Source organism: Diaphorina citri, unplaced genomic scaffold (genome assembly GCF_000475195.1).
Source record: "Diaphorina citri unplaced genomic scaffold, Diaci psyllid genome assembly version 1.1 scaffold438, whole genome shotgun sequence".
Taxonomy (NCBI): domain Eukaryota; kingdom Metazoa; phylum Arthropoda; class Insecta; order Hemiptera; family Psyllidae; genus Diaphorina; species Diaphorina citri.
In genome coordinates this window covers 123,362-146,291 of record NW_007377873.1, presented here as the reverse complement: position 1 = coordinate 146,291, position 22,930 = coordinate 123,362, and the positions used below count along the sequence as shown (strand labels likewise).

Sequence of the window (22,930 nt, the reverse complement as noted above, 5' to 3'; positions counted from 1 at the left end):
TATGTATAGGTGAGGAATTCGGGACATGGTTGATCACTCATCTAAACGTGTAGCTCAGGACGAGCCAGCTAAACCTGGCTGGGGACTATCACACGTGGAAGCTGAATCGAGTGACTAGGTTCCGGAACTCTAATACGGAACTCTATATCAAGAAAATCTACACTGTACTATAGCATTCGAATACCCTAAGTAAATCAGGGGAAATAACTAAATAATAGAGCTCTTCCACCCTAAGTCTCCTAAAACTTTGACACCCTATCACTCACTTTCTTCTCAGTGTTTATAAGGGAATGTATAGGTGAGGAATTCGGGACATGGTTGATCACACATCTAAACGTGTAGCTCAGGACGAGCCAGCTAAACCTGGCTGGGGACTATCACACCCCTGGAAAACTGTCTTAGTTGAGTGTTCGTAATCAGGACCTTTCCCGCATCTTTTGGCTTCGGTTCCATCCATGTGCCTCATGAGGTAATTTTTGGTCATTTTTCAACATTTCAATAGCGGCTGTAGCTGAATAAAGCTCCCGGTTTGGCCACTCAAGATAAAGCTCCCGGTTTGGCCACTTCAAAAAATTTGTCCTATTTTGAAGTAATTCAATCTCTCAATTTGGCCCTGAATTGGATTTCGGGTTTTCGGGACTCACGAGTTTGTTTGAACTTGGTCTCGTGACTTAATATCTGGTTTTAAATATGATTCATCTAGTCCGGATTATCTGTTTGTCAGATTTGAAATGTGAAGAGACACTTATTTTGTCTTCTGATGTGTGTGATGGGTGTGGTGTGTGTGTGGGGGTGTGTTTGTGTGTGTGGTGGTCCCGTACAAAGGACGGGTCAACCACTAGTAGTTTCATAAAAATATAGGCTTGCACGCCGGATATAGGTATTGATTTGGTCTCCCATATGTCCGCCACGCTTGGACCGTCTCTTCTGCCAGACCGTCTTAACGTGTGTGGCAGAAAAAGCTTGAGACCTACAACGGTTTGACAGATCTACGTATATGTAGGTCTGTCAGACCGCGGTCTGTCAGATGGTCTGAATCTCATCCATAAATCTCTGGAACTCGGTACCTTATCCCATCCTAAACTCACTTTCCTTTCACTCTTTCGAAGCCACCCTCACAGAAGCTGTCAGCGAAGGGTTATTTTCCTCCTAAAATCCTCCTCTCCTTAATCTTCCGTGCCAACACCTCCTTGAAGTGGGGGAAGGTGCCGGAACTTTCGCGCGCGGGCGAACACGGGATGCAAGTATGAATGTGAGTGTAACTGTTGTGTATGTGGATGACACCCCTATTCCTCTCTTAATTTATCCATCAACAAATAATTTGTATATTTCTTTTTTTTTATTCCCGTCTTAACGTGTGTGGCAGAAAAAGCTTGAGACCTACAACGGTTTGACAGATCTACGTATATGTAGGTCTGTCAGACCGCGGTCTGAGCGTGAGTGGCGGGCATTAGGCAATAATTGTGGATTTTGAGATTTCAGTAAAGATTTGCTCTATTCCCTCAAATCTCACTCTGTCATGCCATGGGTCTGTAGTCGCTTTTTGATGGTCTAATTTTGGACTAAGACCTTGTTTAGACTGCGGGAGTAAAGGGACTTTTCAGTCTCATTCTGGCAGGATAAACAAGGTATATTCTATTCTATTCTACCTCTGTTCATTTCACAGGACTTCTTGGGCCCTTGCTTACTTTACTTTCCGTGTTTAGAGGAGTTTGGTGATCCTAAGGTTCATAAATTTGGGCCATCATTCTAACGCATATTTGTAAACCCTACCTATGAAAATAAATAAGACCTTGTTTAGACTGCAGGAGTAAAGGGACTTTTCAGTCTCATTCTGGCAGGCCCTTACTTACTTTACTTTCCGTGTTTAGAGGAGTTTGGTGATCCTAAGTTCCTAAGGTTCATAAATTTGGGCCATCATTCTAATACCTCTGTTCTCTTCCCAGGACCCCATGTCCCACCGGATTATCGAGAAGCGGCGGCGAGACCGCATGAACAACTGTCTGGCCGACCTCTCACGACTGATCCCGGCCGATTATCTGAAGAAGGGTCGCGGCCGCATTGAAAAGACTGAAATCATCGAGATGGCAATCAAGCACATGAAATATCTGCACAGTGTGGTGTGTACGCGGACACCCAATGCCAATCCGTCAAATGAGTTACCCCTAGAGAATAGTCAAATGTTAGGTGAGAGAAACGTTTATTTAATAACAAAATTTAACAATGTCCATTTATACATTCAATACGGTACTCTTCGATTAGCATATGAAAATATCAACACAATAGTCAGAGACATAGATAGTATATTAAATTTATGACACCAAGACCAACTCTATCTGTATTAAGCTCACGTGAATTGGCAAATGTTTCTCGCGTGAGAAACTGGGTCACGTGTGGTCAAACGTTTTGAGCTTATGGTTTGTAACCCGTTGAAATATTTGCAATCGAAAAATGAGTACAAATTTTTGTCGATGGTGGGATTCGAACTCGGGACCTTCTAATAATTAATTAAAATAAATGATTTACGTTTTTTGTCACCCTCTCAATAAGCCCCGAGTGATTGTGTTGGGCTATTTGGTTTTGGCTACAAAAATTACATACCTAAGTGGATGCACTTCACAACTCAACCATTGCTATTTCTTTAGCATGGGAAATCTCAGGCGGCTGTCCTCCCTGTTTAAAGTCTCCCAGCCAGACTAAGCTGGTCTAGTAACTGTTTCATGTTCCTGAGTCACACAATTTCTTGCTCTTACCATTAGACACAAAGGAGAGAAACAAAGTCACAACTACAATTGCTCCAGCAGTTAAATGATGAGAAAAATACATTTTAACGGATATTATGTTGGTCTAGAGAAGAAGAAAGGTGCAAATGATCAACCTTTTGAGTTGGAAACGAGTAAATACAGAAAAAACTGGATCAATTTACATTTTAACGGATATTATGTTGGTCTAGAGAAGAAGAAAGGTGCAAATGATCAACCTTTTGAGTTGGAAACGAATAAATACAGAAACTGGATCAATTTGGGTTTGGGCTGATGGGCTGGGCAACTTTGGAATCCTGTGATTTGTTGTGATTTTCAAAAAGTTGTATCCAAAAGAAGCACAGAGGTAAAACTGATAGTTTGCAACGTTGCCAATAAGATAAATATGAAGGGCCGTGTTCCATGTAAATCTTTGCCCTTTGAATTCGGCCCTTAAAAGTTATGACGTAGGTAGGCATGGATTTTCGCTTGGGGCGCGGGCGCAATGTTTCTTTAAAAATAAGTTAAAAAAAAAATAAATAAAGAATAAGAAAACGTCAAACTACGGTAAAAACTGGATTTTTGCTATGAACAATAAGAATTTACGCACCCGTGAATATGAAAATCCATGTTAACATTGAACATCGACCCGGGCCTTTACAACTTGGCAACATTGCAAATTTTCTCTGTGTTTATTTACAAAGGAAAAGAAATTTTGGAGTTAGCATCTCTTGTCTCTTTTGGTGGACTTTTTGCTGAATGGAAAGTGGAAAGTAGTTTTAAGTAGTACTTTTGAATTTAAGAATCGCGATTCACGATTCTTTTGAAATATTCGACTCTTTGAATCGACTCAGAGAATATTTACCCATCCCTACTTTTGGACTTTTTGCTGAATGGAAAGTGGAAGGTAGTTTAAGTAGTACTGTTCCTACATGATTTCTTTTAACTTTCCAATTCCAATGTTCTTTTTAACTGAGGCTTCACCAGCTATTGACTAGTAAGTTTTAAAAGCACTCCCGAATTATTGAAGAGATAATTTGATGTCCACACAGTTTATGGAACAAATCATTTGCCATCCATCTCACTGAGGCTTCACCAGCTATTGACTAGTAAGTTTTAAAAGCACTCCCGAATTATTGAAGAGATAATTTGATGTCCACACAGTTTACGGAACAAATCATTTGCCATCCATATCAAGCAAACTGATAAGAGAATTCCTCCCATTCTGAGAACTTTCATTAATCTTCACCTCTGCTTAAAGACTCTCAAAATTTAAACATTTTAAAGCACTACCGATATTTTACTTGGTTTCATCCATCTCAAGCAAACTGATAAGAGAATTCCTCCCATTGTGAGAACTTTCATTAATCTTCACCTCTGCTTAAAGACTCTCAAAATTCAAACATTTTAAAGCACTACCGATATTTTACTTGGTTCGTTCGGTTTGATAGTGTGAGAGGCTAAGGAAGGATCCTACTCAGAACTTGTTGTTCATGTCACAGAGGAAGTGCACCTGCAGAGAAATCATACATGGATCAGATAGATGCAGACCTTACTGAAGATCAACAAGTGAAACTATGCACATTCCAGGTAATCATTTTGGCTTCAAACCTGCAGAGAAATCATACATGGATCAGATAGATGCAGACCTTACTGAAGATCAACAAGTGAAACTATGCACATTCCAGGTAATCATTGAAGCCAAACAGGAACAATGTCCGACCAGTGATCATAGGATGATTATGAGACATCCACAACAAGACGAGGTAAGTGAGCCCATGTTGTAGCCTAAAAATGTGCCCGGAGGCAATTACCAAAAACACACAGACGTCCAGTTTTTATTCAAGTGTAAGGGAAAATTCAGTGCTAAGAAAGCCTGGCCAAAACTAAAATCAGAAAAAAGTCCCTAATCCTCTTTTTCGTCAGAATTTATCGATTTCGTTTGTTTTCTATTTCTAGAACTACCCCACCGAAACCTCTCCCTGTCCATCAACCAGTGCTGATAACCACTCATACAAGTTTAAGAACAACATCAAGCAAAGGTTTACTGCAGAACATTCCATCCATCAGAACGGTAGTAGCAGTGGCTACTTCTCAGTTCCTCCTGCTAAGAAGAGTAGATCCAATGAAACCACTAGCAAGTACGATGATTCACCGAGTAATGATTCACACTGTTACGAGAGCCGCTGTCATGATTTCCCCAGTGACATGAATCGGTATGAGGGAAATCGCAGTGTTGCCATTTTCGCGCTACATGGGGACGGCACGTTTTATATTCCACTCACAGTAGACTATACCTCACTCATACCATACTTGGGGGCATTTAGCTTGCGACGGTCTTCTAGGAATCCGCCCCTGGTGCTTCATCCTGTCACTCTGTCTGTGTGCTTTCAGCAGAATGGTAGAGGCTATACGAGACACACGTCACATACGGTTAGCGCTGCTAGTAGTGACTTAGGTGCGACTCCACTAGTCAAAGTACAAAAGTAATTCGGTGGTCTGAGGAAAATGTGGTGGAAAGACTAGGTCCAACTCTATTTGTACACAAACCAATCTTTCGTTTTGACTATTCCCTTTTTAGACGTACACTTCTTTATTTCTTTGCCTTAGCACTTAATTGGCACAGCAGACCCGATTCCAAAGCTTTGTTACAAAATAGATTGTGTTATTTATTACTTGTATTAAAATAATAAAAATAATGTCATGTGTTTATTATTCCAGATCGTAATTCTGCTTTTATACTGACTTTTGTTACCAATATATTATTACTTTCTATTACCTTTACGTATAGGGAACCTATACAAGGTAATGAGAAAGTATTGCAATCGGTCCAAATTTTTTTTTTGTACATTTTTGGCGGATTGTAAAAAGTAAAATTGTTTGTATTGGATCAGAATCTTAAGTGACTATTGGTTAGAATGTTAGATCACCAAAATGTATTAAAATAATAAAAATAATGTCATGTGTTTATTATTCCAGATCGTAATTCTGCTTTTATACTGACTTTTGTTACCAATATATTATTTTTTGTACATTTTTGGCGGATTGTAAAAAGTAAAATTGTTTGTATTGGATCAGAATCCTAAGTGACTATTGGTTAGATCACCAAAATATTGAAACAGAGGATTTCTTATCTATTTGATTGACTGCCGACCGTTTTGGACACTTGACAAATAAGATACGAGATTTTTTATTTAAATATTGATTTGAATGATCAAAAAGTCACCGTAGAATCAGGCCTGATACCTAAATTTATTTGTAAAAAGAAACTAGTTAATTTTATTATTTTTGTTTCCAACAAATATACTATTAAGTTATTTTTATTAGGCACCGTAGAATCAGGCCTGATACCTAAATTTATTTGTAAAAAGAAACTAGTTAATTTTATTATTTTTGTTTCCAACAAATATACTATTTATTAAGTTATTTTTATTAGAAAATAAAAATATTCTAATTTTTGATTTTGGATGTTGTTCATTATTTTATGTTTACTCACGAGTTAGTTTTTCTACAGATGTTATAGAGTCTTAGAAGCTCAAATGTATGTTCAAAACTTACCCATAAAGTATTCAATTGAGATGATTGAAACTATCTTGCAATCATTAATAAGAAGAATGTAGGTGCAAGGGAAAATTAATAACAGTGACAAGTAATACAAAGGAACATATTTTTTTCCAGACTCCAAAGTGCGAGCGCTCTCGATTTTCCAGGTATGGTGTGTGGAATCACTTTAATAAATATTAAATTTTACACCAAAGACTTGCTTTTTTTTTAATAAGTATAATTTATTATTTCATTTATAATTTGATTTTGGACGGAATATTTACTTAAATATAGGTATATAAAAATATTGTAAAAATAACTTACATAACTAATCAAATATAAAATAAATTGCTACTTGTATTGGAATATTTACTTAAATATAGGTATATAAAAATATTGTAAAAATAACTTACATAACTAATCAAATATAAAATAAATTGCTACTTGTATGACCTACATAAAAATATAAAATAACCTAGAATATGGACGAATAGAGTACGGAATAAATAGAGTAAGATGGACGGATTATTCTATAACACTATACAAATTAAAATTATACATAACACAACATTATTGGAATAATACAAGAATCTTAAACAATAACTGCATGGATACAAATTTGATAGTAAAAGCAAAATATGGATAAATATAAGATATGATTAACAAGACCTAACTAAATTTCATTTCCTAAAATACTTGACAAAATTTTACCTAGTAACCTAGCATTAGGCACACAAAAAGTTAGTACATAATGAACAATTGTACATATGAGTATTATAGGTAGGTACCTATACAAGTTTAAGGATATGGTTAATCTTGTAGATACCTAACCAAACCATTTTCGGGAGGCAAAACAAAAGGTAACAACATTTACAGTATGTACTGTCTCTCTACTATTGATTGTAGGCTTTGATTTACAAGACAGAGTGTGCAAGAGAAGAATTGGTAATATTGTTTGGTAAATATTTTTACTTACCTCCTGTAAATATTTAGATCAAAGTATTACTTATGTAATATCTAGCATTTTTCTATACCCTATCTATGGCCTCAATAATACATTTTGGTCAGAACTTGAGCATCCCCAAGGTGCTTGAATTATTGTCAAGAGATCAAAATAATGTTACTGAACACAAGCAGGAGTATACCACATATGTTACAATACAAAATACCTGGCAGTAATAAGTGCTAATATTAACCCAATTGATACACTTAGCATGGATGCTCCATTGCACCCGTCTTCTGCACAGTAGCATTCTTCCCAGTAGACTCCGTTTTCCAAGACACCCCAATTACACATAGGAGAGAGAGGAAAAGGGATATCTTGTCAATTTTAGGTACCACTTTCAAATAGAGGGGCGGAGATTCAGCTTATCCAGTAGGTGTCTATGGATTAGGACATAATTTACAACCTCAGAAGTTTTTTGGTCAATGCTTTTAACTTCAAATTTTGAGGTTGGTGGCTGGAGTCTAAGTCCAAATACAATTATGTTTGTAACTAAATACAAATGGAAATTTCTTCTACTTTTTTCCAGACTGGAAGGACCATTTGAACCAGTAGATTTCAAGAGACGTCTGGTGTACATTGTGTCAGCCAATGAAAATTACCTAAGTGTGGCCAGAGCTGAGAGGTAGGTAACATAGTGATGTAAACTTAAGAGACGTCTGGTGTACATTGTGTCAGCCAATGAAAATTACCTAAGTGTGGCCAGAGCTGAGAGGTAGGTAACATAGTGATGTAATGTGGTTCTAGAGATAGAGCGATCAGTGTGTGAACTATGAAATGTGAATGAGTGAATGGATCTCGTTCTTATAATATAAGATTTTCTAGTGTTCTGGAGATAAGTTGTTATTCAAGTAGCTAGCATATAGGTGGGGTAAAGTGTAAAAAGCCCACTCCGAGGCTTAGGTGTGGGGGCAGACAGCCCTAAAGGATGGGTTAAGCTACTAGGAATCTACGAATCTAGCTAGCATATAGGTAGGGTGAAGTGTAGTCAACATGACTAATTTATTTCTTATTGAGATGATAAGATGTTATATGATTCACAAACATAATTGTTTAGAGTGTTGCATCCATATTTATTAAGTAGATACTATACAGGCAGCTTCCGACTTACCTACTTTGAATACAATCTGTCCTTGAGGTCACATGAATTTGGCACTGAAGTAATTAATTGTTTACATTACTTACTTCCTATTATAGTCTGGCTGAGGGACTAGATCAGCATCTAGCTGGGGACTATAAACAGGAAGTAGACTAGTCCAAATTTCCTCACGCTACATATATCAATAGCAAAGGTTAGCTGGGGACTATAAACAGGAAGTAGACTAGTCCAAATTTCCTCACGCTATATCAATAGCAAAGGTTGAGTGCAAAGGGCATCCCACTCAGAAAAGTTTGTTTAGCCAAAACCAGTTGGCCTCAATGTGATCACTCTAAAGCTGATTGAGAGGCTGATGACAAACACCGACCCCATCTGAACATGGGAAAAGGCAAAGAAGAAGAAGACTTACTTCCTATTTGTTGAAAGCAAATAAGCAATAGATTTACAAAAGCAAATAAACAAATCTCTGATCTCCAGATACCTACATACATAGGTACTCTTAGATAACCATTAATTTACTAATACATACTCATAAAATTGTGCACTTAAAAAAAAAGATGAAGCTCCATGAGTAAGTAGTTACAGAGCTTTAGCCAGGAAAATCAATAATGAAATTCTTGGCTCTAAAGCTGATTGAGAGGCTGATGACAAACACCGACCCCATCTGAACATGGGAAAAGGCAAAGAAGAAGAAGACTTACTTCCTATTTATTGAAAGCAAATAAGCAATAGATTTACAAAAGCAAATAAACAAATCTCTGATCTACAGATACCTACATACATAGGTACTCTTAGATAACCATTAATTTACCAATACCTACATACTCATAAAATTGTGCACTTAAAAAGATGAAGCTCCACAAGTAAGTACTTACAGAGCTTTAGTCAGGAAAATCAATAATTAAATTCTTGGTACAAAATTGGTAACTAGGTACCCACCTAGGTACATACTTTGTTGGTTTTCAAAATAAGTAGGTGAAGTTGGAATAAATAGAAGAAGAAGAAGAAGAAAAAGAAGAAAAAAAAACTAATGAGGTGGTTTTGGTGATTTATTATTCATCCTAGGTAATTTATTATTTAAATCACATTGAAGCATCTTAAACTAATGACATACCTACTAAGTAATGGGTCAGCATAATTACATCATACATATTATTTAGCTATATGTTCCCCGAAGTAAGCGCAACTGATCTATTAGTAAGGATCTGACTCATTGACTTAGTTAGTACTCCACTGAATAGAGTAGTTCTTTTTTCACTACTCACTGACGACACTCACTCTTTCCCCGTCTCCAATACCGAATGTTATCTCAATGTTTGTGTTAGATAAATAAACAGTTATAGAGGCATATTGAAGGGCTGGAAAATACACCTGTTAATATGTTTAGATAGTAACAAACCTGATTGTTTTGTGTTACAGGCACGGACGTCATTCATCATGTAATTACAGTGACCACGTGTTATGCCGTACTCTATCTGAGTCCTGGCTCATTACTGAGTGTGGCGTCTGTTTACTGTTAAGCCTATACAAATCAAATGGAACTTAACAGCCTGTTAGCTTACCAGCCCTGTTTAGCCCAATCAAATCAAATGGAACTTAACAGGCTGTTAGCTTAACTGACCTTCTATGAACTGAAAAGATGTTGGTGAAATCCAGCTGTGGGATTATTTGCTTAAATTGGACCTATGAATCAGTAATTGAAGTACACATTCATCGAAGAGCTTTTTTATGGCTGCTAAGTGGGCAAGGTTCTCTTTTAGGACCTTTTCCACCCAACCACTTAATTAATCAAAATGGTGCCCCCAAAGGTTGTGGGTTTTGCAAAATGAGATGTCATTTTCCCTCTCCTGAAAAATGTGTATTTTGTTGCTTAGGATTTCCAACATTCATATTATGTACATACTTATATTTTCATGTTGAAACTGAAGGTTGCTATGAGATGTTGATATTGTTCGGTTTACAAGGTACTTAGAAAAAAGCATGCTTACATAAAATGTGATTATATTGGTAAGTCAAACTTCTTGGATTCTCTTAGCGAAATATGCAAAGAACCTAGGGTTCCACACACCCTGTTTTGCTGTTTGTTGTGAACTGTTTTTTATATTGAGATGATTACAAATGTTGGTTTTATGCTTACGAAAAAAATTCGTAAACACTTTGTTAATGGAGGTGAAACTGAAGGTTGCTATGAGATGTTGATATTGTTCGGTTTATAAGGTACTTAGAAAAAAGCATGCTTACATAAAATGTGATTATATTGGTAAGTCAAACTTCTTGGATTCTCTTAGCAAAATTTGCCGCTTATATTTACAAACACCGTGTTTTGCTGTGTGTTGTAAACTGTTTTTACATTGAGATGGTTACATCTGTTGGTTTTATGCTTACGAAAAAAAATTCGTAAACACTTTGTTAATGGAGGCGAAACTGAAGGTTGCTATGAGATGTTGATATTGTTCGGTTTATAAGGTACTTAGAAAAAAGCATGCTTACATAAAATGTGATTATATTAGTAAGTCAAACTTCTTGGATTCTCTTAGCGAAATATGCCGCTTATATTCACAAACACCGTGTTTTGCTGTGTGTTGTAAACTGTTTTTACATTGAGATGGTTACATATGTTGGTTTTATGCTTACGAAAAAAAATCGTAAACACTTTGTTAATGGAGGCTTCTTCTAAAAGTGAATGTTAAAGTGGGATGGAAAAATAACGCACAAACGAGACATATGACTTCTAACATTAATGTAAACAAAAACGCACTCTTCCGTCATAACTGAGTAGAAACCCCAAGGTAGAAATGTTTACAATTTCCTCTCTCTTCCTAACTTGAAGTTTTCCTCGCACTCTTCCGTCATAACTGAGTAGAAACCCCAAGGTAGAAATGTTTACAATTTCCTCTCTCTTCCTAACTTGAAGTTTTCCTTTTTCCGAATACCTGTAAGTTGGTGGCAACTTAATTTTTCTCTCCACTTAATTTTTCTTTGTTGGTCGCAACTTAATTTTTCTCTCCATTGTTCTTGATAATGTAAAATTTGTTGTGATTCAAGTAGAGTTAGAAAAAATTGATGTTGTGTCTATTTTGTATTCAATAGATTTTTTTACAAAAGGTATGAAAAGTCCTCATGAAAATCAGCAAGTTCATTTTAAGGGAGAAATTAAGATACCTTTGTTCATTTTAAGTGAGAAATTAAGGTATCTTTGTTAATTTTAAGTGAGAAATTAAGGTATATTTGTTCATTGTAAGTGAGAAATTAAGGTATATTTGTTAATTTTTAGTGAGAAATTAAGGCACATTTTCTCCTAAAAACAAGAAGGTTTCGAAAAAAAGTTGGGGTTATGGGACTTGAACTATCTCAACGGGGCTGTACTGTGAAAGATGCTATTATTTTGTTTCAACTAAATCATGCAGTATTCCAATCTGAGAGATTAAGAAATGAGTAAATTGTGAAACAAATTGTGAATTTAAATTCTTCTGATAATCGACTTTTCTTACTTTTGTTTATTCCTTACTCAGTACCTCATGTAAAAATACAAGTGTACAAAGTAGGTATTATTTTAAAATCGACTAGACTTAGGTTGATGAATGAGACGAGAATTAATTTTGAATTTTGAAATCAATATTTTTGCTCTAAGTATTTATCTTGTAGTTGAGATTTTTATTCTATAATTTTAAGTAAGAAAATGTTTGTGAACTTTTTCAATTTTATTCAAATTATCTGTGAAATCGTAGAACCTTGTAGGAGTGTTGTTTTATGACCTCTCTAAATTATTGTGTACACCCAACATATTTTCCCCCATCCCTAGTTATCATTTATGATTCCATCATACGAGCACTTGTTTACACAAACATGTGATTTGATTAGGTTTGGTTCAAAGGAGGTAATATTTCTTCCCTCAGAACAACACCCAACATATTTTCCCCCATCCCTAGTTATCATTTATGATTCCATCATACGAGCACTTGTTTACACCACACCCAACATATTTTCCCCCATCCCTAGTTATCATTTATGATTCCATCATACGAGCACTTGTTTACACCTGTGATTTGATTAGGTTTTGTTCAACGAGGTAATATTTCTTCCCTCAGAACACCAAATTCCCAACTCCCTATGCACCACAGTTACGAATATCCCATCACAAGTCCCTGCTGTATCCCAACATACCACAGTTACGAATATCCCATCACAAGTCCCTGCTGTATCCCAACATCCAACAATCCCAACAAAACCCATCCTCAAACAGTTTCACCATCGTTCAGTTCGTATCACGTTCATTCAGGCCAAAGATTTAAATCATCAGAACTGTTATCCAAAAAATCAATTTGGTAACCTTTATTTGACTGATCCCTATGAAACCAAAGTTAGCTTTGTTTGTCCTATTTTTTTATTATTATTATTATTTCTGAATGGAAGAATTTGAGGTTAATTTTCCCTATCCCCTCTCGTTTTTCTTCGTCATAATACTCATATACTTTTATGTTGTTACTGTCATGGTCTGCTTTCCCTATCATCTCCAGCTTTGATGTAATCACTTTCCCCCCTAGCTTGGCACGCCTATGCAATATTGCAATACTAACACATAATACATTTTAAAGCGCAATTACTCTAACTCAACATGTAGCACACTGGAATAAAATGTTCTCAACCTCCCTCCCCCGTACACACATATGTTTTTGGACAAATGCCCAACTTTTGTATTTATTATCATTTTGAGGGCGAAACAACAAATAAAACACAATAGGCGAAGCCCACCTAGTCCTTTGCTTTGTCTATCTTTCTCCCTCTTTCTCCCTTCTTCTCTCTCATATCTTCTCCCACTCTTTCTTCTGTCTCTCTTTCTCCTTCTCTCTCTTTCTCCTTCTCTTCCCCTATTGATTTTAATTTGTTTTACCAAGTGTTGTGTATACCCTTGAAAGTTCTAACTTTTTAATATTAAAATTTCTTACTCCCTTTTTCCATCTTCTATTTCTTCCCACTCTGTATCTATTTCTCCTTCTCTCTCTTTTCCCTCCCTTTTTCCATCTTCTATTTCTTCCCACTCTGTATCTATTTCTCCTTCTCTCTCTTTTCCGGGAGTGCATTCTACAAGTACATTTCGGTATGGTTACTGGGCGAAGGGGCCATTATACTCTCTGGTAAGACCATTATTACTCACCATTTGCTCCAATCTCCTAAATCCCACCGTTGTCGAAGAACCGGGTTCGATTTCCTGTGTGGTCGAAAAAATCGGAACCTGCGAATGATTGACTTCTTGACTAGCTGTCACGGAGATCAATGAGACTTGTTAGGAAAATCAGTAGTTATGCAATATAAATGCGTACCTACAGCAGTTAGTGCCAGCAAAGTAGGTAATCATTGGATGTATATTGCATAAGTACCTAAAATAATTGAGCTTTCTGAAAAAAAAAAATCCTACAGTGCTTTTGTGCGATCCAAAAGTTACCTACTTCTTTTTTCCCCTATTGACTACATTTCACTTTTCAGGCCTATCGTACAATGGAGTGAGTGATCTTTCTTTCCCCCCCTTTTTTTGCCCCCCCCCCCTTTCCCTTTTCTTGACACTCTTGATGTACATTGTATTTGTAGGTAGGTACATAAGTATCTAATTGAAAGCTGCTACGTAAGGAGAGCTTAACCCTTCTTATTGCGTACTGTTGGTTGTTAGAATCGGTTAGAAAAATAATTTATTAAGATGACACCCGTTTTTGTAGAATCCTCCAAATTTCCCAAAAGGTCACCTCAGGCAGTTTGAGACAAATCGTAATGTGCCATTCCATTGATCAAATTACACAAGTTTGTGCATAATCCCAATTTTCAATTCAAATTAAAAACTTTACAACGATTTTACTCAGTGCACATTTTCGTCCAACTACTTCTTCAATAGAACTTTTCAATGTATTAATACCTACAAATCAGTGATTTTCAAAATCATAAAACGAGTAGGCCGGGTATGATAAATTATGTAGGAATGCAGGACGCTGCCTTATTATGGGCAGTGATTATATTAAGATGACACCCGTTTTTGTAGAATCCTCCAAATTTCCCAAAAGGTCACCTCAGGCAGTTTGAGACAAATCGTAATGTGCCATTGATCAATTTACACAAGTTTGTGTATAATCCCAATTTTCAATTCAAATGAAAAACTTTACAACGATTTTACTCAGTGCACATTTTCGTCAAACTACTTCTTCAAATAGAACTTTTCAATGTAAGTATTTATACCTACATATCAGTGATTTTCAAATCATAAAACGAGTAGGCCGGGTATGATAAATTATATAGGAATGCAGGACGCTGCCTTATTACGGGCAGTGATTAGCATCTCTTGTTGGACTGAGTTTCATAGCGATTTAAAAAGAGATTTCGATAACTGCTCTTAGTCTCTTAACTCTCTTACTCACTTATTATTAATTCGTTATTCTGTGTTCTGATAAGATTGAAGAGATGTATGAATGACGAGGTATGTATATTTTCTGTATGGTACGTCCCGCATACCCTTGAATGCGTACATTAAGTAGGCGTCCACAACGAGGTACCAACCATGCAGTGATTAGCATCTCTTGTTGGACTGAGTTTCATAGCGATTTAAAAAGAGATTTCGATAACTGCTCTTAGTCTCTTAACTCTCTTACCCACTTATTATTATTTCGTTATTTTGTGTTCCGATAAGATTGAAGAGATGTATGAATGACGAGGTATGTATATTTTCTGTATAGTACGTCCCGCATACCCTTGAATGCGTACATTAAAACTTGTGTTGTAAATACAGTCGAACCATAAGTAAACCATAATACAGGGTGGGATCCTCTATTATGGTGATCCGCTTCCATCCTGTATAATTGTATATGTACCATATTATTTACATCCAATAGAGATGTGTAAATAGTGAATGAGTTGTATAAAAGAACTACTTACTCTTTTCAGTGAACTACTCAGTTATAGAATAATACAGGGTGGGATCCTCTATTATGGTGATCCGCTTCCATCCTGTATAATTGTATATGTACCATATTATTTACATCCAATAGAGAATGTGTAAATAGTGAATGAGTTGTATAAAAGAACTACCTACTCTTTTCAGTGAACTACTTAGTTATAGGTCAAATCCTTATACATGTAACTCAGTTAATTCACTCTTCAACTTCCTTTATCCTATAAGTATAATGGAGCAGTTGCAAATGGGTAAAAATTATAAATAAATGACCGATTTCTATGTAAAAAGTTGAGAAAAATTTCCAGGTTTACCTTGCCCAATGGAGCAGTTGCAATTGGGTAAAATTTATTAATAAATGGTCGATTCCTACGTAAAAAGTAGTGAAAAATCCAAATCTGAGGTCAAATGGGTAAAAATTATAAATAAATGGTCGATTCCTATGTAAAAATTTGGGAAAAATCCAAATCTGAGGTCAAAACTCCAAAAATTATAAATAAATGGTCAATTCTTATGTAAAAAGTTGGGAAAAATCCAAATCCGAGGTCAAAACTCCGAAAAAATAACTGTAAAAGGTGGAAAATTCAATTTTTATTTTCCGTTCTAATGAAAGAGTTCAAAGATGTGTGACGTCAGACTTTACGCAGTTGTTTTTTTCGTGTACGGGAGCGTATGCCGTGACGTCAAAGTTCACGATTTACCAGTATTTTTAAAATCGATTTATCTCGGGATCTAGAAGTCGTAGGAGAAAAAGAAAAACTCCGTTGGTCCTCATTTTTCCTGCTCTATGACTTCGAAACAACCCCGAAGTAAGCGCAACTGATCTATTAGTAAGGATCTGACTCATTGACTTAGTAGTCCACTGAATAGAGTAGTTCTTTTTTCTCAACTCACTCACTCTTTCCCCGTCTCCAATACCGAATGTTATCTCAATGTTTGTGTTAGATAAATAAACAGTTATAGAGGTACCTCTTTTTTTGCCCCCCCCCCCTTTCCCTTTTCTTGACACTCTTGATGTACATTGTATTTGTAGGTAGGTACATAAGTATCTAATTGAAAGCTGCTACGTAAGGAGAGCTTAACCCTTCTTATTGCGTACTGTTGGTTGTTAGAATCGGTTAGAAAAATAATTTATTAAGATGACACCCGTTTTTGTAGAATCCTCCAAATTTCCCAAAAGGTCACCTCAGGCAGTTTGAGACAAATCGTAATGTGCCATTCCATTTGATCAATTTACACAATTTTGTGTATAATCCCAATTTTCAATTCAAATGAAAAACTTTACAACGATTTTACTCAGACCGCTATTACTCGATCTCTACTGGGTTTCACGTATCTGGGTATTTACCAACTAGTCAACATAATATATTCAGACGAGTATATGGTCAGTGATGAGTACATGGTAAGTAGAAGTTTTTTTTTTATTTTGATGGCTGATCAGGTTAGAACAAGATGTTGTCCCATTATGTCACAGAAGTAGAATAGAATTTTATTGTTTTCTGAAAAGTCCCTTTACTCTCGCAATCTAAACAAGGAAGTACAGCGATATAAATAGAACTCTTGAGCTACAATTCTTGAGCTCTGCATTTCTATAGCAGCTTCAGTAGATCAAAATAATTGTCCGAGGGCCAAAGGTTCTAGAGATGTACTTTTTCGGACGCTATTTGAAAAGGCTCGAAAAGAGTTCACGTTTCTGAACTTTCTTTTTTTCCACCAAAATCCTTGGGATTGTTGGCTTGGTAGTTCGAGTCCAAGTCAAGCCATAAAATTTAGCATAGTGCATTGATTTGGGAAAACAGTATTTTTTTGTGACAATGAATGTGATAAGCATTCATGCTAAACACAACTAAAATTTCTGTTTCTGTGCTTCCTCAGTATGCACCGTTCTGGAAGAGAAGCTTCGTCCTAGGAGTATGGGGTCGGAGTGCATTCTACAAGTACATTTCGGTATGGTTACTGGGCGAAGGGGCCATTATACTCTCTGGTAAGACCATTATTACTCACCATTTCCTCCAATCTCCAATACCCCACCGTCATCGAAGAACCGGGTTCGATTTCCTGTGTGGTCGAAAAAATTGGAATCTACGAATGATTGACTTCTTGACTAGCTGTCACGGGGATCAATGAGACTTATTAGGAAAATCAGTAGTTATATAATATAAATGCGTACCTACAGCAGTTAGTGCCAGCAAAGTAGGTAATCATTGGATGTATATTGCATAAGTACCTAAAATAATTGAGTTTTCTGAAGAAAAAAAAATCCTACAGTGCTTTTGTGCGATCTAATTGTTTAACTAAAAAAACTAACCAAATCAAAGAAAAAATATGTTTGATAAAAGAATAGGTGTTTGAGAGAAAGCAGGTAAAGAATAAAAAAAAACAAGGTTAGGTCTAGGGTCCTGGCTGTGGACTTTGTGGCTCTAATGCGTTACCTGCAAGGGAGCTTTGCTCGGGACATTTGATGTGACGTCATCGTGTACGGGAGCGTATGCCGTGACGTCAAAGTTCACGATTTACCAGTATTTTTTAATCGATTTATCTAGAAGTCGTTTTAATAAGTGCAGGAGGTATGCAACATCCTTATGCCATTTTTTATTCATATGTGTGGATGTATCTTTTAAGTTATGCCCTTGGTCTAAAATGGCCTTCAATTATTAATATGTAATATTTTCTAGTGTTCTGGAGATAAGTAGTTATTCAAGTAGCTAGCATATAGGTGGGGTAAAGTGTAGTCAACATGACTAATTTATTTCTTATTGAGATGATAAGATGTTATATGATTCACAAACACAATTGTTTAGAGTGTTGCATCCATATTTATTAAGTAGATACTATACAGGCAGCTTCCACCCGAAGTAAGCGCAACTGATCTATTAGTAAGGATCTGACTCATTGACTTAGTTAGTACTCCACTGAATAGAGTAGTTCTTTTTTCAATTTTTCCTGCTCTATGACTTCGAAACAACCCCGAAGTAAGCGCAACTGATCTATTAGTAAGGATCTGACTCATTGACTTAGTTAGTAGTCCACTGAATAGAGTAGTTCTTTTTTCACAACTCACTCTCTTTTTACCCGTCTCCAATACCGAATGTTATCTCAATGTTTGTGTTTGATAAATAAACAGTTATAGAGGTATCAGAACTGTTATCCAAAAAATCAATTTGGTAACCTTTATTTGACTGATCCCTATGAAACCAAAGTTAGCTTTGTTTGTCCTATTTTTATTATTACTTTTTTTTCTGAATGGAAGAATTTGAGGTTAATTTTCCCTATCCCCTCTCGTTTTTCTTCGTCATAATACTCATATAATACTACTTTTATGTTGTTACTGTCATGGTCTGCTTTCCCTATCATCTCCAGCTTTGATGTAGAATGTAGATAATCACTTTCCCCCCTAGCTTGGCACGCCTATGCAATATTGCAATACTAACACATAATACATTTTAAAGCGCAATCACTCTAACTCAACATGTAGCATACTGCAATAATGTATACTCCAAAACCATGCTTCAAAGACTTTGCATTGGATTGATTTTGAGGACACAACTGAAGGCAGAAAGGTCCGAGGGGGCCCCCTAAATAAAGCCCCGGATCAATATATTCTTGGAACATGCTTCATGTTGCCTCAGTGTAATAGTGCCTTTATTTATTTTGAAAAAATGCCTATATTGCTCTGGCCAAAGCTAAAATAAAGTTCAACTCTGAACAATCCAAACAAAAATCTACAAAAGACTTCAATTGTTGTACGTAGACAGTAATACTCGTATATCTAGGTGTTAGGAATGCCTATATTGCTCTGGCCAAAGCTAAAATAAAGTTCAACTCTGAACAATCCAAACAAAAATCTACAAAAGACTTCAATTGTTGTAGGTAGACAGTAATACTCGTATATCTAGATGTTAGTGCACAAACAAACGAAGCGGGAGTCATGAATTATGACGTCATCGCCTACGGGAGCGTATGCCGTGACGTCAAACTTAACGATTTACCTGTATTTTTTAAATCGATTTATCTCGGTATCTAGAAGTCGTAGAAGAAAAAGAAAAATTCCGTTGGTCCTCATTTTTCCTGCTCTATGACTTTGAAACATCACCCAAGTAAGCGCAACTGATCTATTGAATGTTTTTCACCTTTTACTCGTAGGTAGGGTACTATTTCATACCCTTGGTTCAGGGAAGATTTTTCCTGCTCTATGACTTTGAAACATCACCCAAGTAAGCGCAACTGATCTATTGAATGTTTTTCACCTTTTACTCGTAGGTAGGGAACTATTTCATACCCTTGGTTCAGGGAATAGCTCATTTTTCCTGCTCTATGACTTTGAAACATCACCCAAGTAAGCGCAACTGATCTATTGAATGTTTTTCACCTTTTACTCGTAGGTAGATATTTCATACCCTTGGTTCAGGGAATAGGAGTGAAAGTTTGTCAAAATGTATTGGAATCATTCTGTGGCAAATTATTACGAGTATATCAAATTGACTGATTTTCTTTTTCTTCTTTCTATTGATTTACCTCTACCCAATTATTTACCTACGTAGGAAATTTAGTTTAAACGTGTGTTGTTTATTTTTAAATAAATTTCTATTGATTTACCTCTACCCAATTATTTACCTACGTAGGAAATTTAGTTTAAACGTGTGTTGTTTATTTTTAAATAAATATTTTTTTATATTAACTTTGCCTTTTTTGTTTCAATGTATTTTTTCTCTTTTATTATCCTTCCGTTTTATACTCATTTTATTTTATTATATGTTTTTATAATGGTTGTCCAAAATGACACTTTGACTTCAAGTCTTTCTGTCTCTGTTGAATCAATATTAATTTGGTCCTTTTTAATTTGTCTTCCCTAAATTTTTTGGCTTCTTTTGTTCTCTGCTGATGGAGTCGTATCGACAAAATCACATTTTGGCCTACTTCAAAAAATTAAAAAAGTGAAGTCAATATCTGTTTGGACAACAGATAGGTACGTAAGAATGCCCTTTTATTTTATTTTTTAATTATTACCTTTATATTTCATTTATGAAAGTAGAACAGGGACAGAGTTTCATGTTTTATCAACCTAGTCATCATCAAGCAAGCCTTTACTTTTGACACGCTGGATTAGCGTGAAGTCTGAGGCGTTATCATTAATCATTCTGCTTTACTTTAATAAAATAACATTATTTCTTCAAACTATACCTAGTTTTACGTTTAAACAATTTTTGATAAAGAAAAGAATAGCTCCAAGATCTACCTATATCCTTACCCAGGAGTTTAAGACCGGGTATACATTTATTGTAATCGTGAAAAAATGAATTCTGAAAGAAAATATTTTTAGGTAAAATATCAATCCATCATTTCATGTTTTTTAGTGACATTTTGTATCATCAATATTTTTTTACCGTACAAAAGAAATCAGTTTTCCCCTTCATAAAAAGTGTGAACTGGTTAAAGTGTTAAAATATTGTGTAGGCATCATTATTTTCCTACTGAGTTGAACTCACCATTTCCAAATTGGTACCATGCTCCTAGTAGGTCTGTAAGTACATTTGTGGAAGCTAAAAATGCAGAGAACGGAAAAAGGGCCTGTGGGCCCACAGGCCCTTTTTCCAATCTGCTCCTCAATTGTTCTCTTTACATGTTTTGATATTGTGTTATGTTATTTCAAAAATTTGATTTTTGCAGTTTCTACTTGAACCCTAGGTTCTTGAACCCTATTTGATTTTTGACTAATATTTCTAACATGATTAATTATCTCTTGGATTATTTATTCAAATCAAATTCATTTACCCAAATTACAAAACAACTCAAGAGCAAAATTTGATTTTTGCAGTTTCTACTTGAACCCTAGGTCCTTGATACTAGAGGACTTTTGATTTTTGACTAATATTTCTAACATGATTAATTATCTCTTGGATCATTTATTCAAATCAAATTCATTTACCCAAATTACAAAACAACTCAAGAGCAGTGTTTTAAGGGTTAGATATAAATTTTATTCAGTGTTCTAGATCACTTTGAATTCAGGGTGCGAATTTGAATATCTACGAAGCATTCACAATTTGCAATACTTTTATTATTAAATTGTCATCTTTCTAATTTCCTAATGATAGGATGAATCTTTCTGCCCTTGTCGTCAGATTTCAAACATTAGGGTTAGGTAGATAGCTCAAATCATTAATAACTATTATGCATAACTTGTGCTCCCAATTAGAAGAAACTTGTCCATATGATCGAAATTTATAAATTATCGTATCAATGAAGAAATAATTAATCAGGAAAAATATATTTTCTATTCATATCCAGAGAAATAGCGAATCCATTTGAGGGATCAGAATGTTCAGGTTTTTATTTTAAAATTATGTAATAGTTGTTTTATCATTTTCATTGATGATTTCAGATAATAATTAATCAGGAAAAATATATTTTCTATTCATATCCAGAGAAATAGCGAATCCATTTGAGGGATCAGAATGTTCAACAAATTAGGTAGGTACATAGGTATTCTTTAACCACGATCGAATAAACTACGGGCTAAAAAATTCCCGGAGGGACGGATCCAGCTTGTTTTAAAATTATGTAATAGTTGTTTTATCATTTTCATTGATGATTTCAGATGTAGAAGTCGTAGAAGAAAAAGGAAAATTCCATTGTTCCTCGTTTTTTCTGCTCTTTGACTTAGAAACTTTACCTACGTAGTACGTAAGCGCAACTGTTCTATTTATATCTGTGATACATATTTTTTTCCACGGGGATCGAACCAGAGCTGGCAGCCAACTGAAGGCCATGGAGAAACTTATTGAGAATTAGAGTAAAGTAATTAAAAAAGTAAAGAAAAAAATCGACGTAAGATGTAGAAGAAAAAGGAAAATTCCATTGTTCCTCGTTTTTTCTGCTCTTTGACTTAGAAACTTCACCTACGTAAGCGCAACTGTTCTATTATTTTTTTTACTTTTTTATCATACTGTACCTACCAAAAGTTGAGAATAAAGGACTGATTTTTAATTTTCAATGAGAAAATCTTGTTGTATTTTTTACATATTTTTTTCCACGGGGATCGAACCAGAGCTGGCAGCCAACTGAAGGCCATGGAGAAACTTATTGAGAATTAGAGTAAAATAATTAAAAAAGTAAAGAAAAAAATCGACGTAAGATAAAAAAAAACCCATGTACAGGTGTGGTCTAGTTATTATATTTTTTTACACTCAAATCCGTTAGAATTTAGATCATTATGATTTTAAATTTGTTATTATTTCAAAAATCGATTGCCGCTAGAACTAATTTCCAACAAAATCCGAGAAGAAAACGTTCTATATTTTGACTAACCCTTTTTTGATCAAAAATCGATTGCCGCTAGAACTAATTTCCAACAAAATCCGAGAAGAAAACGTTCTATATTTTGACTAACCCTTTTTTGAAAAAAATCCTGTCTCCCAGAAAAAAAAGGCTTACGAGTATAATACCTAGCTAGGTGTTCCTATTTCAATGTTTGGGTGTTTTCCTTTGTTAATGACAAACAAAAATGTGATTTTTTCCCCCCCTTCTCAAAGGCCTGTCGAATGATGTATCACTTGATGCAGAATAGAAAACGTTCTGGACTTTAAAAAAATGAAAAATGATCGATTGGTTTT

General features: G+C 35.4%; 2 protein-coding genes and 4 long non-coding RNA genes across 6 annotated transcripts in view; 5 read left to right on the top strand and 1 right to left on the bottom strand.

Annotated features, from left to right (window-relative positions):
• The window catches only part of LOC103508840, a 29,968-nt gene extending 24,503 nt beyond the window's left edge, over window positions 1-5,465 (top strand). The window contains exons 5-7 of the mRNA XM_026823335.1: window positions 1,947-2,187; window positions 4,332-4,507; window positions 4,701-5,465. Of these exons, the coding sequence (XP_026679136.1) occupies window positions 1,947-2,187; window positions 4,332-4,507; window positions 4,701-5,231 (948 nt within the window). The 3' untranslated portion in view covers window positions 5,232-5,465. The remainder of the gene's footprint in view (window positions 1-1,946; window positions 2,188-4,331; window positions 4,508-4,700) is intronic.
• On the top strand, window positions 3,608-4,325 carry LOC113467259. Its single transcript, XR_003391402.1, has 2 exons — window positions 3,608-3,738; window positions 4,193-4,325. It is a non-coding gene; the product is annotated as an uncharacterized LOC113467259 (long non-coding RNA).
• Window positions 5,466-9,896: 4,431 nt separating the features above from the next.
• On the top strand, window positions 9,897-10,780 carry LOC113467256. The gene is made up of 2 exons (XR_003391400.1): window positions 9,897-10,314; window positions 10,568-10,780. It is a non-coding gene; the product is annotated as an uncharacterized LOC113467256 (long non-coding RNA).
• A 5,841-nt stretch (window positions 10,781-16,621) lies between these two features.
• Window positions 16,622-17,444, top strand: LOC113467253 (lysophospholipid acyltransferase 5-like). The gene is made up of 2 exons (XM_026823334.1): window positions 16,622-16,719; window positions 17,193-17,444. Exons 1-2 carry the CDS (start codon window positions 16,699-16,701, stop codon window positions 17,442-17,444), a joined length of 273 nt encoding a protein of 90 aa, XP_026679135.1. The 5' UTR covers window positions 16,622-16,698.
• A 2,234-nt stretch (window positions 17,445-19,678) lies between these two features.
• Window positions 19,679-20,334, bottom strand: LOC113467255. Its single transcript, XR_003391399.1, has 2 exons — window positions 19,932-20,334; window positions 19,679-19,850 (listed from the first exon to the last, which is right to left on the bottom strand). It is a non-coding gene; the product is annotated as an uncharacterized LOC113467255 (long non-coding RNA).
• Window positions 20,335-20,858: 524 nt separating this feature from the next.
• On the top strand, window positions 20,859-21,666 carry LOC113467251. Its single transcript, XR_003391398.1, has 2 exons — window positions 20,859-21,002; window positions 21,151-21,666. It is a non-coding gene; the product is annotated as an uncharacterized LOC113467251 (long non-coding RNA).
• Window positions 21,667-22,930: the final 1,264 nt, after the last annotated feature.

What these genes read in the sequence shown, in the direction of transcription:
- LOC113467253 (XM_026823334.1), top strand. Translation starts at nt 16,699, where the DNA reads ATGGTCAGTGATGAGTACATG. An exon ending in TGGTCAGTGATGAGTACATG is followed by an intron (nt 16,720 to 17,192) that starts GTAAGTAGAAGT and finishes GTGCTTCCTCAG; the next exon opens with TATGCACCGTTCTGGAAGAG.